Source organism: Pelobates fuscus, chromosome 2 (genome assembly GCF_036172605.1).
Source record: "Pelobates fuscus isolate aPelFus1 chromosome 2, aPelFus1.pri, whole genome shotgun sequence".
Taxonomy (NCBI): Eukaryota; Metazoa; Chordata; class Amphibia; order Anura; family Pelobatidae; genus Pelobates; species Pelobates fuscus.
In genome coordinates, this window is record NC_086318.1 from 344,249,967 (window position 1) to 344,267,722 (window position 17,756).

Below are 17,756 nucleotides of genomic sequence, written 5' to 3' on the forward strand. Positions count from 1 at the left end.
TAGAGGTAGATAGCTGGGATCTGAGCGCATACTTCGGGAAACTACCGCTCAGATCCCAGCACAATTAGCCAAATGCCACACAAAATACATTTTAACCCCTTAAGGACCAAACTTCTGAAATAAAAGGGAATCATGACATGTCACACACGTCATGTGTCCTTAAGGGGTTAATAGGAACTCATCAGAAAATACACGAATTTATTTTGAGAGAAAGTACCAAAAGACCGGTGTTCCCGAACGGTCTGGAAGTCCAGCGGTGTTCGTGCCGTCGAGTAGCCGATTTTAGTTCCAGGCCCTCGACGACCAAACACCGCTGGGCTAAAAGGGAATCCAAAATGGCCGCCGCCACGTGGTCGTTATCCGAACGGAGGCCACCCCGCGAATCAATTAACTGGGGAGTGATACATTGTTGCAAGCTGTTAATGGGAGCCACACGACCTCTTGTGTGGGGTCTCCCATTCGGTACTTTGTTCATCTCACGAACAGTGTTGAAAATCACTGTTCGTGAAACTACAATATGAATGCTAGCGGCTTTCGCGAACAACATGAAACAACATAAATGGAACAGCCTTTCTAGGACAACCATTAGATATAAGGGAATAGTCTTAAGTGGCTAGGTTTGCCACAATAGGTTTTTATTGTAAAAAGAGGTTTTTATTGCAAAAAGAGCTTTTATTGTATCAAAAGTGTTAATTGTATCAAAAGTCTTGATTATACCAACTGTTATTCTATCAATGTTTATTATTTTCATCAATTATGCATTCGTCAGAACAAATTATGCAGTCTTGGCAGTTCGGGTGCGCTTCTTTTTCACCACAACAGGTTTCTGACTTTTTAGGATAGCACTTGCACGTCTGAGAGCAGCCATGCGGAGGTCCTTCCTGTAGTTATTCTTGCGGATAATGTGGCGCAAGCTGCTTAAAGTAGCACGGGAGTTCTTGTTGATGGTTATTTTTTCATAGGATGTAGCAGGTTTGCGTTGACCTGCACGCTTTTTCAGAATGACAACTACTCCCTTTCCATCAGCAGCAAGTTCTACACCAACAGTTTTCCTGTGGATTAGGCCATTGTACCTGAATGAGTTCTGAGCCTTAAGGTTGTTCGGTTCCGTGCTATAAACTTGATTATTCCTCTTGATAAGGAAACTTGAGGAGTTTCGAATAACCATCCATTGCAAGTGAGCAGACATTTTGGGACACTTTCTCCGCGCTGCCAGAGGAAGGAAAGCTATTTTCATCACTTAATTAATTTCTTGCTATTCTGCTAATTTGTTCTTTCTAATCACTGACTTTCGTTTTCTTAAATGATGTTTTTAAATAATCAAATATATTACATCCCATATGATTCTATGTACTCAATTTACTTTGTATGGACACTGATCAATTGATTAAACAACTGAGGGGTATATAAACATTCCCATATGGAGGTTAATCTACACGTCTCTGAGGAAGTAGGGCTACCCCCTACGAAACGCATCAGACAGTCTAAAGAACGTCCACACAGCAACAGCCAGCCAGGGTATCATCAGAAGAACTCTTACATCACCTTGGATCCCAGGCATCGTACCGACATCATCTGGCGAGCAGTGCTGATCCCCCGAAGTGAGGCTTGAGGTGGAACGCACTGCAGAACGCACGCCGCCCTCACCAGCAATTACTATCTGAATGTTAGGATTACGAACAGCATCTACATCCATCCGTACCTGGGAAGAAGGTTGTTCTATATTTTTTACCCCTACTTGACTGGTATGAATATTGTGGACGTATTTTTAACTATATTTTTAAACATTATTTTGGAATAAACTGTTTTTATACTCTCAGTTGTTTTGCAGCGATATTCTTATATTGCCTATAGCAACCAGTTTATCGTACTGGTTTTGCTTGATTACAGTGAATATTACATTTGCTTGTTAATCGTCAGCATTTTAGCAATTTTATTGCCCTCTGGCTATTACACCTTCTATCCTTATGGAAGTATAATATCTGGCAAGAGGTTTAATTTGCCCTGGGGTATTTCTTTTTCCAGGGTTTTAGACACCTTTGCCATACAAATTCAAGATATTTATGTATATTTTATACTCTATCTTCTTTATTCATTGAACTACTTAAGTTATTTTAGACTAAGGGTCCTACATTATACCCATTCTACTAGGAAGCTCCTGGATATGTGTTACTATTTTTATAGTACATCACTCTATGTATACTGTTTATATAGGTTTCTGGTGAATCCCTATACCTTTCCAGTTTTAGAGCTCTCTACACACGGTCCCATTCCTTCTTATTTCTGTTTATTCTATACGTAAATATCAGATTTTACACTCTATGATAATATACCCTGTTCCAAATTATTATGCAATATTTTGTTTTTCAGTTGAACTCCCGGATGGCATTGTGTCTCAGAGCTTTGATCACTGAAAACAATCTCAGACACCTGTGATAATTAGATTGCCAGGTGAGCCCAATTTAAGGAAAAGCTACTAAAGGAGGGTGTTCCACATTATTAAGCAGAGCACCATTTTAATGCAATATGGGGAAGAAAAAGGATCTCTCTGCTGCCGAAAAGAGTGAAATAGTCCAATGCCTTGGACGAGGTATGAAAACATTAGATATTTCACGAAAACTTAAGCATGATCATCGCACTATTAAGAGATTTGTGGCTGATTCAGAGCAAAGACAGATTTGTGCAGATAAAAGCACATTGAGGAAGATTTCTGTCAGATCCATGCATCGGATCAAGAGAGCAGCTGCTAAAATACCATTACATAGCAGCAAACAGGTATTTGAAGCTGCTGTTGCCTCTGGAGTCCCACATACATCAAGGTGTAGAGTCCTCCAGAGTCTTGCAACTGTGCATAAACCTTCTATTCGGCCACCACTAACCAATGCTCACAAGCAGAAACGGCTGCATTGGGCAGAACAATACATGAAGACTTATTTTGAAACAGTCCTGTTCACTGATGAGTGCCGTGCAACCATGGATGGTCCAGATGGATGGAGTAGTGGATGGTTGGTGGATGGCCACCCTGTTCCAACAATGCTGTGACATCAGCAATGCGGTGGTGGAGTCATGTTTTGGGCGGGAATCATGGGACCTTTAGGGTCCCCTAAGGTGTAAAGATGACCTCTGCAAAGTATGTGGAGTTTCTGTGGTTGACTGACTACTTTCTTCCCTGGTACAGAAGGAAGAACTATGTTTTCCGTAATAAAATCATCTTCATGCATGACAATGCACCATCTCATACTGCAAAAAATACCTCTGCATCAATGGCTGCTATGGGGATAAAAGGAAAGAAAGTCATGGTGTGGCTTCCATCCTCTCCTTACCTCAATCCTATTGAGAACCTTTGGAGCATCCTCAAGCAAAAGATCTATGAGGGTGGGAGGCAGTTTACATCCAAACAGCAGCTCTGGGAGGCTATTCTTACATCTTGCAAGCAGAAACTGTCCAAAAACTCACAAGTTCAATGGATGCAAGATTTGTGAAGCTGCTGTTAAATAAGGGTCATATGTTAAAATGTAACGTGACCTGTTAAAATGTTTAAAAAGTTAAAATGTTCTTATAAGTTTGATTGAAATAGCTTTTGATTTCAGTAAATATGCTGCAAACACAACAAATGACAATTTTCAGTTCTTTACAACCTATAAAGTGTTTTGAAACTTACTGTGCGTAATAATTTGGAACAGTGCATTATACGTTTTTTATGTTTAAAAAAAATACTGTTATCATTAGGAGGTTTGTTCAATAAAATTTGAATTGTACTCTTAATAGTTGATAACATGAGAATTATGCTGAATGTTATTTACATCAATTATTTAGGTAAATGAGAAAAATATAAGTTGCATAATAATTTGGAACATGGTGTAGACTCAGGACCAGGAAAATTGCTAGAAACAGAATTAGAAGTTTGACTATGTCACTAGCACCTCGATTCTCCAAACCTGTTGTCTCTGGCCTTCCGACGCTGTCTGAACCTGAACCTATGCAGTTAGGGGTTACTAGACTGTCTGAGGCAGAGAAACAGTGTAGGAGAAAAGAGGGTCTTTGCTTATATTGTGGCAAAAAAGGACACGTGAGAGATGCTTGTCCTATACGTCTGGCAAACATCCGTACCTAAGGAATTGGGACATCTTTGGAGGGTTCCAAAGATCTCTTTCTGATTATTACTGATCACAAGAACCTGGTATATATTGGGAATGCCAAATGACTGTCTTCTAGACAAGCTAGATGGCCATTAGTTTTGTCTAGTTTCAACTTCATTATCACCTACAGACCCGGTTCTAAGAACGTTAAAGCTGGCGCCTTGTCTAGGCAATTTGATATTGAATCAGATCTAGAACAAGAGACATCCCCTAATATCTTCAGGGTGTATTATTGCATCCACTGTCCTTTCTTTATTGTCCCCTTTGCTCTGTGCTATCATGGCGGCTCAGCCCAAGGCACCTTGCAACAAACCTCAAGATAAATTGTTTATTCCATTGCCTGACAGGAAAGAGATGAAAGTATTCCATGACAATGTGACCACTGGGCATCCGGGTATTAATAAAACTGTATCTGTCATTTCCAGGTCATTTTGGGGGAGTCACTCAGGAGGGAAAGATTATGTAGAAGCCTGCTCTGTCTGTGCAGTTTTGAAGGTTCTTCATATACTTCCGTGTGGCTTGTTACAGCCACTTCATATACCCATTTTTCCATGGTCTCATATATCTATGGATTTCATTGTTGAACTGCCTAGTTCCAATGAGTATACAACCATCCTCATGGTAGTTGACGGTTTTTCCAAAATGGCACACTTTACTCCATTTTAAAAATTGCCATCGCCTCAGGACCTGGTGCACATATTTATACACGATATTAGCAGGCTGCATGGTATTCATCAAAATATTGTGTCTGACAGGGGTTCCCAATTTGTGCCATGGTTCTGGAGGGTATTCAATAAACAGTTGGGCATACAATTGTAATTTTCCTCTTACCATCCCCAAACTAATGGCACGGCTGAGAGAGCTAACCAATCACTTGAGCTGTATTTATGTTTTATGTGTACTATTCACTGCTTTGTGAATAGTACACAGTCTAACTCGGCTGCATTATTGCCCTGGGCTGAATTTGCAAGGAATAATGCTAACCATGACTCATCTGGGCACAGTCTGTTTTTTGTCAATACAGGTCGTTATCCTGCTGTTCTCCCTGCTGTGTTTTCTGATACGGCTATCTCTACTCTGGATGATCTCTATTACCTCTATTTGTGATACCTGGACTAAGGTTCTTGAAATCTGCGGCTGCTTGCTTTAAGTTTCATGCGGATAAACGGTGGGGTGCCAATCCAGTTTGCCAGGTGGGTGATCGGGTTTGGTTATCCTCATGCAACATCAGGTTGAAGGTTCCCAGCATGAAGTTTGTCCTGAGGTTCCTTGGTCCTTTTCGTGTGGTTAGGAGAATCAACCCTGTTTCATATTCTGTGACCATTCCAGCGTTCTTACGTATACCTTATATCTTATAGACCTCCCCACAAGAAAAGGACATTTTCGGTAGCAATAAAGTACAACTCGGGATTTGAGACATGAAACTGAAATAGTAAATTAAGTAGGAGAATAATTGATAAGTCTCAAGAATCCCTGAGAGTCCCTAAGGAGTCCCTAAGGAGAATAATTGCTAAGTCTCAAGAATCCCTGAGAGTCCCTATGGGGCTCTCAGGGATTCTTGAGACTTAGCAATTATTCTCCTTGCTAAGTCTCAAGAATTCCTGAGAGTCCCTCTCAGGGATTCTTGAGACTTAGCAATTATTCTCCCCTAAGGAGAATAATTGCTAAGTCTCAAGAATCCCTGTGAATCCCTAAGGGGCTCTCAGGGATTCTTGAGACTTAGCAATTATTCTCCTATTTAATTTACTATTTCAGTTTCATGTCTCCAATCCCGAGTTGTACTTTATTGCTACCGAAAATGTCCTTTTTCTTGTGGGGAATACTGGTGTATGTATTATAAAATATCCAATTATTGAACTAGACAGAAGGTAAATTGCTATAAACACAGACAAAAAAAGCACTTGGAATTTCCCCCACCCACAGCGGTAGCATATATCTTCCATCCACGAAGTCTGTATCTAACAAATATCCTCGTTACATTTATAGTTTATGAATATATCCCCTTTTAGATCTTAGGGGAGTATATTTCTTCCACTAAATCACACCTATTTGTCTATACAATATTTGCCTGGCTGCATTTTTGGTGCCCTATTTTAACTTGAGGACACTGGACATGCATGCCTGACTTACCTGTGTAATAGTATCATATACCAATCCAACTTATTGGTCATACAGGTTAATTACAGTTTCGGCTACTTGCAAATTGCAAAACATCTGATTTCGCATACACATTAATATTCAGGTCTCTTAAAAATTTGAACAGGACCTGTTAATGTCCAGGGTATTTGTCAGTTATTTTCTACATTGAATACTATTGAATAACGGACAGCTAACTTTTATTCAGACTCAGGCTCCGTGGATTGCAAAACTTAGTTTTTTCTCACACTACTTAGTGAAGGTTTCTGAGAACGTTCAAATAGAACCTTCCTTTCATTATGTACATACCTTAGTTTTTTAATTTTTCAGTTTATATTAGCAGTGAAGGTCTTTGTCATTTTCGAACAGGACCTCCTATCTGCATATATATAATTATGTTATTTATCAGTTAATTTAATTGTATATATGTACACTTAGGTATCTGTATACTTTGAAACAGAACCTAACCATTCCTGTATCAAATTATTTCTAATTACAGGAAGTCTTCACATATTTTCCTATTTTAATTGTCACTTATTAGAGTGTACGTACACTTCAGTTTATTATGTAGTATTACCTTAACTATGGACATCTATACGAGATTTTATTATTACTATTAAAGGTTACATTTTATATTCTCATAGGACACTCAATTCTTTTTTTCTTTTTATTTCTTAAGTTTTTGGGTTAACCCCATATATGAGTGTTCCTTTAGCTTCCATTTTCTCAGTTTGTCTCCTTTTGGGGTCAAAGGTCAGTCATGGCCAATCAGATCCATAGGAGGCTTTGTGCTGAGCAGCAATCATGCACATGGAAACCTGGTAATTGCTTTTGGGGTCAAAGGCCGGTTACGGACAATGGGATCCACAGGAGGAGTATTTAAACCCAATTTGCCTTTTGCTCATTGCCCTGTCGTGGTTTCATCTTGATGGTAATCCGAGAGTGCGTTCCTGATCTTGATTTTCTGGTATTTGACTTTGGCTTCATTTTGACTTCCCTGAATTCTGGTATCCTTGACTTTTGGCTTTCCCTCATCGCTGTGTTTGATTCTGTGTTCCTGACCTAGGCAAGTATTTTGACTATTCTTGGATATGTTAAGTCTGGCCATTCTAAGGTCCGGTTATACGTTATCCTTAGTCCTAGATGTGACACAGTTCTGCGTGCTGGATCAGCTTGTAATCCTGACACTTGCAACCCTTACTTTGTGTATATTTTACTAACTCCCAGACCCTTTGTGTGTCTCTACCCCCAGCCCCCACACAGACATTCTGACACACAGACACACACACTGACACACAGATACACACATACTGACACACATACATATTGACACACATACTGACACACAGGCATACATACTGATACACAGACCATAAACACATACTGACACACAGACATATATACTGACACACATACAAGCCATTTTTTAGTCACCCTCCTGTTGTTACCTTTTGGGTGCAGGAGGATGACTGGGGTTGATGGTCTGGAAGCTGACTCTACCTTTCTCACTGCCTCCGCTCTGCTCCCTCCCTCCCTCCCTCCCTCGCAGAGTAAGCTGGGAAGTGACACTCTGTCACTTCCTCCCAGTAAAGGCTGTTCCTGTCAGTTTTAAAGTGGCCAGGTTGCGCTGTTAAAGGGTCGCAGTGCTGACCATGCCCCTGATGATATATGCCCATCCGGTGGACAACTGATGGGCCCCATGAGCATGCGGGCCCTGGTGCAGTGGCACCGGCGGCAGTCACACCGCTACAGATATAAGCCCATGACAATGGTCATGATTGTCACCCACTTATGGTGGCCCTGCTATTCCCTCTGTATGTCTCTTCTCACCGCTCCTCCGTGTGTCTCTTTCTCCACTGCCGCTCTGTATGACATTTTCTCCCCTTCCCCAACCCTTCTGTATGTCTCTTGCTCACCTTCCCAAACCCCTCTGTATGTCTCTTGCTTCCTTGGCCCCTTTTGTGTGTCTCTTTTTCCCCTTCCACAGCTCCTCTGAGTGTCTTTTTCTACTCCAGCCCATTTTATATGACTTTTTAGTTACCAGAAACCAGCCATTGACTGCATTTTTGATCTTTTACTCTTCCCCAACCCCTGTGTGTGTCTCTTTCTCGCCCTAAGCCGCTCTGTGTCTGTCTTTCCCATTGCCCCTCTGTGTGTCTCTTTCTCCCCCACCTCTTTGTGTGACTCTTTCTCCTCCCACATCTGTGTACCTTTCATCTGTCAGCTTCAGGTAAAAAAAAAAAAAATTCAGGTAAAAAAATCACTAATCTCTCATTGCTGCAACCCAGGAATAGTGGGAGTCTGAGCGCAGGACTTAATTTTGATTATTTGTATTTAGTTTTGTATCAGAGGTTTGTCTGGACGTGGCAGGTGAGTGTACAATCTAATGGCCATTGGAGTCATGCTAAAAACCTCCAGTTATTTAAATATGCATTGGGATTTGGGCAAGTAATTTTTTTCTTTGGTTTTTATTGTATGTTTTGAAACTGATGTGTACTATGGTCTTTGCTGCTGCCTATGAGTAGGGGGAGACTAAGCACATTACTTATTTTTGTGTATTTGTATTCACTTTTGTATCGCACAGCCATGTTACAATGTTGCCGCCCACCTCATGTGTTCCCTATTAAGGGTTAATAAGTATGTAGGGGTTTAGAAAATACCCCTCTCTGTCTCATGAGAGATTTCTTATCTGAAGCTGCAGGTGAGCTTATAGTTTAATGGCCATTGGAGTTGCTAAATAAGCTCCATTTATTGAAACATGCACAGGGATTTTGCTTAGTGCGCAAGTAACTCTTCTCTTTGTTTTTTATACTGTGTGTGTGCCTTTGTGGGATGTGATAGCGGCTGTAATCTGTGGGGATGCAGAGGTGCAGTTTTATTTTTTATTATTATTGCTTTGTTTTATGATCTCCCCTCCATAAACAGAGGTAAGAGGCAGAGAGGGGGAAAATAAATCATAACATAAAGCTAAAATGTAGGATACCAAGGGCACCGTAGTGCTCATATGAACATCTGAAAAAATGCATCAACATATCTTTAATCATAAAAGATATCTTTATTCATAAAGCTTGTAGTGGCGGTGATTGCATAAGCTACGCTTTTACTCATCTTTTCTCCCACGGTACACCTGTCTCGCCACCGCTGGCTCTGTCTCCATAGCTGAGATCTCCATAGCTGAGTTTTGAATCCAATTGCCCCCATACTGCATATATACACATACATACGCAGTATGGGGCTCAGGCACCTTACAGCTAGGGCCTGTACCCCACTGATGGCGGTTCTGAATTCATGCAATCTATTAACAAAATACCATAAAAATCAAAGCCTAATTAAACAGTTGTGTCTATTTTACAAATAAAAAAAGCATTTCACATACCCTTATACTTTTTTCTTGTATTCAGTCTTCCTATAACCCCTATCCGTCCAACTCAATCTATTTATTCTGTACAAGTGAAAGGAACAGAAAATATATTAAATTAGAAGCAAAGGTTTAGTGGAGGTAGTCTAGTGTTTTTCATTGATTGTTCCCAATTACCTTCAAGGTTGCTAAAATTGCCTTTACATGTAGCATCATGTTTATGAGGAAGTAAGCTTTCTAGATGCCAATAGGTTGCCTGAAGCACTTAGTTTGCTAAACTGTTCTGTTCTGCGCTACACTTGACTTTTTATTGTAATTTGTAAATATAAGGTTAAGGTAATATTGCAATTTTGTACATTTTTACTGCAACATATTCGGCTCTTTTTTCCTATTATAATGATAGCAATACAAGTTAGTGAACTTTGTGGATAAAAGTACACTGTTTTACTGGTTGGCATAAGAAACAGTAAAATAATTTTCGTGACTCTTTTAATTTAAAACAGCTCTGTTCTGTTTACTAGCGAATCTCGTAGTTAGAACTGTAGCTATATCTCAAGAGTAACAGAAGTACATGAAAACTCATAAAATGTTGACAAAATCAAATAAAAACACTAATTGAAGTGATCCATGCAGAAATAAAAATAATGCACTACAATAAAAAGAAAGAAGAGACATGGGTGCACATTGAAAGAAGGTGGAAAAGGCAGAACTGGTTTAAGATTGTCCAGAGCCCTAAGCGGGATGCCATACTGGGGTCCTGGTCTTGGTTCTGAGTTCTATGTGTTTGAACATGCTTGAGAGAAGCTGAGATTTGTGTGTGGTGTCTGAGTGTTGTGTGTATAAGAGAGATTGAGTGTTGTGGTGGATGAGTTTTGTGTGCGGTGGGAGGAGCCTGATTGTGGCTAAGAGTGGTGGATGAATGTTTTGTTTGTGTGTAATGGGTTAACAGGATTCTATAGTGTGAGGAATACAAATCTTTAGTGCCCTCTGGTCCCCATCCCCTTCGCAGTTAAATGGTTAAAAAATGGTTGTCCAGAGCCCTAAGCGGGATGCCATACTGGGGTCCTGGTCTTGGTTCTGAGTTCTATGTGTTTGAATATGCTTGAGAGAAGCTGAGATTTGTGTGTGGTGTCTGAGTGTTGTGTGTATAAGAGAGATTGAGTGTTGTGGTGGATGAGTTTTGTGTGCGGTGGGAGGAGCCTGATTGTGGCTAAGAGTGGTGGATGAATGTTTTGTTTGTGTGTAATGGGTTAACAGGATTCTATAGTGTGAGGAATACAAATCTTTAGTGCCCTCTGGTCCCCATCCCCTTCGCAGTTAAATGGTTAAAAACCCATTAATTACTTACCTGTTTCCAGTGCCAATGTCCCTTAGTGCTGGGTCACTGTTTGACTGCAAACTCATTAAGCCCTTTCTATAGGAGAGCATTAAGACAATTGATGCTGTATGTCCTCATGCAGGTCATCTAACTGTCTGGTAGGTGGCTGTCTGGTAAACAGGCTGCCGGGTTGTCTAAGTGCTTTTTTTTTACATTGCAGAACTAAGGGGGATAGGGACACCGCACAAGACCACTTCAATAAGTAGCTATAGTGTCCCTTTAACCCCTTAAACACTTCCCCGCCATCATTTCTACTTACCCGGTCGCCAGCAATCCGACGCTGGCGATCGCAGTGCGGGGACTCACCTGGTAGCCCAGGGAGTCCCCCTCCGTCCGTTTTGGCCTTGTTTTTGCATTTTTCACACACAAATGGCATTTACATGGACGATATAATTGTTGTGATACATTTTACTGTTTGAAACACTAATATTTGTGTTCAGTGAAGTCTCCGGAGTATAACAGTACGCCTCATGTACAGGTTTTATGGTGTTTTCAAAAGTCACAGAGTCAAATATAAGGCTTGCGTTTCAGTTCTTTCACATTGAAATTCGCCAGATTGGTTACGTTGCCTTTGAGACCGTATGGTAGCCCAGGAATAAAAATTACCCCCATGATGGCATACCATTTGCAATAGTAGACAGACCAAGGTATTGCAAATGGGGTATGTCCAGTCTTTCTGGGCTACCATATGGTCTCAAAGGCAATGTAACCATCTGACAAATTTCATGTGAAAAACTGAAAAATTTAACATGCTATATTTGACCCAGTAACTTCCCAAAACACCATAAAACCTGTACATAGGGGGTTCTGTTTTACACATAAGATATTGCTGAATACAAATATGTGTATTTTATTGCAGTAAAAGCAAACAGTATTATGAGATTCACAGTTAAAATGTCAAGTTCTTATTTTCTTCAATTTTGTATATTTTCTTCATATTAAATTATGTTTCATACTTAAATATTTGATGTTTAATGAAATCCCCGTTTCCCCTGAATAAAATGATATATAATAAGTGTGGGTGCACATAAATAATATGAAGGAGGTGAATTATGCCTGATCAGACATATAGTGCAAATTCAAGTTTTTGTTTACGTTTTCTTTTGATCACAACATGTACATTTGGCTTGGTCCTTAAGGGGTTAACCCCTTGACGACCGATGACTATTCTCATTGTTCTAAATAGTTTATGATTGTGATTATAAGTTTAAATAAGAGGACATACATGGCTGTATCTGATTTGTCAATTAAAAGTGAATGGATTTTTTCAACACACTCACTGTGATTCTGTGCTTATAAATTGAAAGTACGTTGATTACGTACACCTCTCCTAAAACTCTAAAAGTGTTGAGCAGCAACATGTAGAGGCATAGGCGGACTACAAAATTGATAATAGTATTGGAGCATTTTAGTTACGAAGAAAGGTTAACAAATTTAAATATTTTTAGTTCGGAAAAAATAGTGCCTCAGAGGGGATATATTATACATATATGTTTGGGGCCAGTACAAACCAATGTCTGATGTCTGGAAATCTATTCATAATCAGGACTATACATATGACACAAGGTTTAGACTGGAAGAAAGGAGATTTAGTCTAAGGGAAAAGAAAGGGTTTTTTTACAGTAAGAACAATAAGGATTTAGAATTCTATGCCTGAAGAGGTGGTTTTATCAGAGTCCATAAAGATGTTGAAACAGCATCTCACAAACGGTGAGATAAATACCCCCTGGAAATGTAACAGTAAAATTGATTGTATAAAATGTAACCACAAGCCTTATAAGGCTATTCCTCTACCTAAAATTATATTACTATATCGCAATAAAATTAAACCAAAAAGTGAGAACATCTTAATTCAATTGGCCAATATGAGCAAGGTTAAATAAAGAGGTTAACCATCGGTAATAAATTCTTAGGTTCCTTGTTACATAGAGAGGGTTAATTCCCTGCTAACTGCTAAAGGTATGGCATCATCTTTACAAGGGTGAGGGTCCATACATTAACCCCTTAGTGGCCAGACCGTTTTTCAATTTTCTTACCATTAATGACCAGCGCTGATTTTACATTTCTGTGGTGTTTGTGTTTTGCTGTAATTTTCCTCTTACTCATTTACGGTACCCATACATATTATTTACTGTTTTTCTCGCCATTAAATGGTCCTTTTAAAGATACTATTATTTTCATCATGTCATATAATTTACTAGAAAAACAATTATAAAATACGATGAAAATGTTTTAAAAAACACACTTTTTCAAATTTTGACCCCAACATCTGTTACGCATCTACACCACCAAAAAACACTAACTTAAAGGATCACTATAGGGTCAGGAAGACAAACATTTATTCCTGACCCTATAGTGTTAAAGCCACCATCTACCCCTCTGGGCCCCTCATGCCTCTATAAATATAACAACATCTTACTGTATCCAAGCCAGAAACTGTAGATCTGCATGCTGTTTGCCTAAAAAAAAACAACAAAAAAAACAAGCAGTGTGCTGACATCATCAGAAGTGGTGGCCTGATCCAATCACATTGCTTCCCCATAGGATTGGCTGAGACTGACAAAGAGGCAGATCAGGGGCAGAGCCAGCATGATTCAAACACAGCCCTGGCCAATCAGCATCTCCTCATAGAGATGAATTTAATTAATGAATATCTATGAGGAAAGTTCAGTATCAGCATGCAGAGGGAGGAGATACGGAATGTTTGGATTCATTTTAGGCAGCCATGACCCAGGAAGGATCTCTAACAGACATCTGGGGAGTGGCCAGTGAAGTTATCACTAGGCTGTAATGTAAACACTGCATTTTCTCTGAAAAGATAGGGCTTACAGCAAAAAGCCTGAAGGTAATGATTCTACTCACCAGAACAAATTCAATAAACTGTAGTTGTTCTGGTGACTATAGTGTACCTTTAATAACTTATTTTTGCAAGTTATAGGGCTATAAGTACAAGTAGGACATTGCTGTTTCAAAATATATATTTTTAAAATGTATCAATAGTGATATTGTGACACTGTTATCTGTCATGAATCTCTGAATCAGTGATCTGGACTTGGACCCATTCTCTTTAATATTTTTAATAGTGATATCGCAGAAGGTCTTGAGTGTAAGGTATGTATTTTTGCTGATGATACTAAGATATGTAACAGGGTTGATGTTCCAGGAGGGATAAGCCAAATGGCAAATGATTTAGGTAAACTAGAAAAATGGTCAGAGTTGTGGAAACTGACATTTAATGTGGATAAGTGCAAGATAATGCATCTTGGATGTAAAAACCCAAGGGCAGAGTACAGAATATTCAATAGAGTCCTAACCTCAACATCTGAGGAAATGGATTTAGGGGCAATTATTTCTGATGACTTAAAGGTAGGCAGACAATATAATAGAGCAGCAGGAAATGCTAGCAAAATGTATAGGGAGAGGTATTAGAAGTAGAAATAGGGAAGTGCTCATGCCATTGTACAGAATACTGGTGATACCTCACTTGGAGTATTGTACGCAGTACTGGAGACCATATCACTAGAAGGATATTGATACTTTAGAGAGAGTTCAGAGAAGGGATACTAAACTGGTTCATGGATTGCAGGATAAAACAGTGAAAGGTTAAAGGAACTGAACATGTATAGCTTGGAGGAAAGACAAGACGGGGGGATATGATAGAAACATTTAAATACATGAAGGGAATCAACACAGGAAAGGAGGAGACTATATTTAAAAGAAGAAAAACTACCACAACAAGAGGACATAGTCTTAAATTAGAGGGGCAAAAGTTTGAAAATAATATCAAGGAGCATTACTTTACTGAGAGGACTTTACTGAGAGGGTGGTGGATGCATGGACTAGCCTTCCACCTGAAGTGGTAGAGATTAACACAGTAAAGTAGTTTAAGCATGTGTGGGATAGGCATAAGGCTATTCTAACTATAAGATAAGGGACTAATGAAAGTATTTAGAAAATTGAGCAGACTAGATGGGCCGAATGGTTCTTATCTGCCATCACATTCTATGTTTCGATGTTTCTATTTGTGTGTGAAAACTGCAAACAAAATGTACTTTCACTGACAATATCATTGCTGTGATATGTTTTACTGTTTTGGAAAACTCATATTTGTGTTCAGCGAAGTCTCCCAAGTATTCCAATACCCCCATGTACAGGTTTTATGGTGTTTTGGAAAGTTACAGGGTCAATATAGGGCTTGCTCATTTCAGTTTGCCAGATTGGTTTGCTGAGTCTATGTTGCCTTTTGAGACCATATGGTAGCCCAGTGTTGTGGTTGTGACTTAAATATGAATATTAATCTCTTAATACATAATAATTAAGCAATGCAGAACAACATTAATATTTTTAGAGTTCATGGTATTATGGTCGAATATGTGGATAGAAAATACACAAAACGTTGTTATATTAAATGTATATTTAATATAACTATAATAAATAAACAGATGCTAGCAGAATGTCAATTTACCACAATAAATATACAATACAAAATTACTTACAAAAGGTTGCTAAATGTTTTACAAAAGGCTATTACAATTGCTAAATGTTACAATGGATTTATATTACTTACAAGGCCCCAGCCCTTTGGCTGGGGTTAAGTCAGAGCTGGTACTACATCTTAGGTCCAGTCAAGTACAGGCAAAGAGACAGAGTTTCTCCTACATCTGGTTTTTATTCAGTGTAAGTAGGCTGGCCTGTGATGTCACTGCCAGAAGCACATGTCTTCCTACACACTGCCCCTAGTGGTGCCTCCAAAGCATTACACTAAATATGCTTTCTTTATGATGTAAAGTCATTAATTAATAGATACCATTACACCCAGGAATGTGAATTAACCCCATCATGGCATACCATTTACAAATGTAGACAACCCAGGGTATTCAAAATGGGGCATATCCAGTCTTTTGTAGTAGCCACTTAGTCACGAACGCTGGTCAGTGTGATTATTAGTTTTTTGCATTTTTTGTGAACAAAAACTGCACTTTTACTGGTGATATCATCGTCGTGATAAGTTTTACTTTTTAAAACACTTATATTTATGTTCAGCAATGTCTCTAAAGTAAAACAATACCCCCCATGTAAAGGTTTTATAGTGTTTGGGAAAGTTACAGGGTTAAAAAAAGGGCTTGCCAAATAAATTCTCTGAACTGTCTGCCTGGGTTGTCAGGCAGGTCCCTCAAATTATAATTAATAAAATCAAATAATTATGTAAAATTAATAGTAAAATATGTATGTAGAAAGTGTGCATATATAAATTCATTAATTCTACCTACCTCTCTGACTATTACCACATGAAAAAGATCCCCCAGAGGCTTTAGAATAAGGAACGTTCCCACGATTGGCAGAAATAACCCTGAGGTATGTCGTACGTGGATTGGCATACTAAACAAATGCTCTTTGGACTTAATGCTTGTGGTAATAGAAGAAGTGGGTACAGAATTGAAAAGTACTAAGTTTAAAATCTCAGATTATGAGCTCAAACACATGGTGACTATAACCACATCTAATTGTGATACACTCATACTCAAATTGACTGAAGATTTAAAACAATACAAAAGAGATCTTGTGAGATTGAAATGCCAAAAACTGGATAAGGTGCAGGTAGACTATGCAGAACATCGTGTATATAAGTGGTTGTCCGGTGAGAACCCCAGACCATACCAAAGAACATATAGAACCCGCATCAGGAAACCCCTGGCATCGACAATAGATTACACATCAGGGGAATCAGCCTCTGATGCTGAACAAGGTATAAGTACACAAGGGGAAAGTAATCGACAAACACCAGCAAGAACCAGTGACAATGTGGATTTTTTAGAGCCAGGACTGGGATTAACCAGAAAACCTATATACCCTTCAACTCAGACAGGACATTCAAAAAGCATAGATCTACCTTCTACAGATGTCGGAACATCAGGAGAGGCCAGAGGGGGAAGACGTATAGGCACCAGAGGAAGACCCCTACGCAGGTAATTGCTGATCCTGTTATTAATATTTCCTCTAGAAGCCTTACTAATATTTAAATGAACTTACTGTCTAATTGCTTATCTTTTATTCCTGCTACTGGGGCTGATGAGTTTAAATGGGAACTTGATCACTACAAATTTACTCGCAAATTGAGACTGGCTGACTATTTTCATACACGCCGTAATCCTAACGAAAATCCGAACAATTAGATTAATTCTAATGATTTTAAACTGCATAGTCTGTTTGATCCTCCTACTTCCAATGCTGCTATAAAAGTTCTCACAGTATGTGAAGACCGAAGGCAGAAAGATACTGACACAGAAAAAGAGCAACAGTGCTAATATCTCTAAAATAAAATCCAAAACTCTAATAAATCTAGCCTCTAATTTATCCATCGTGATTCACCCAGCGGATAAGGGTGGCGCAATTGTTATTATGCAGTATGAAGATTACCAACAAGAAAAACTCAGACAACTATCTGAGGAGGGAGTGTATGAACTATCTGTTACTGATTCTAGTGGCAAGTTTGGGAAAATAATTTCTACAAACACTTAAAAGAGGGGTAGAAGCTGTCCATATTACACAGTCTGAGTTTTAATACCTCTATGAAACTTACCCCGGATGCCCTATTTTGTACACCTTGCAGAAAGTACACAAGAACTTTGAACATCCTCTGGGACACCATATAGTATCGGCAATTGGTGGGCTCCTGGAACCCATGGGCAAGTGGCTGGACAACCTACTTAAAGGACCAGTTATGGCTCTTCCTTCATGTGCTAAA

At 39.1% G+C, this 17,756-nt stretch overlaps 1 protein-coding gene across 1 annotated transcript; it reads right to left on the reverse strand.

Moving 5' to 3' along the window:
* Positions 1-753: 753 nt before the first annotated feature.
* LOC134585862 (large ribosomal subunit protein eL28-like) lies at positions 754-1,221 on the reverse strand. Its single transcript, XM_063441338.1, has one exon. The coding sequence runs from the start codon at positions 1,187-1,189 to the stop codon at positions 776-778; it is 414 nt and encodes a 137-aa protein (XP_063297408.1). The 5' UTR covers positions 1,190-1,221; the 3' UTR covers positions 754-775.
* Positions 1,222-17,756: the final 16,535 nt, after the last annotated feature.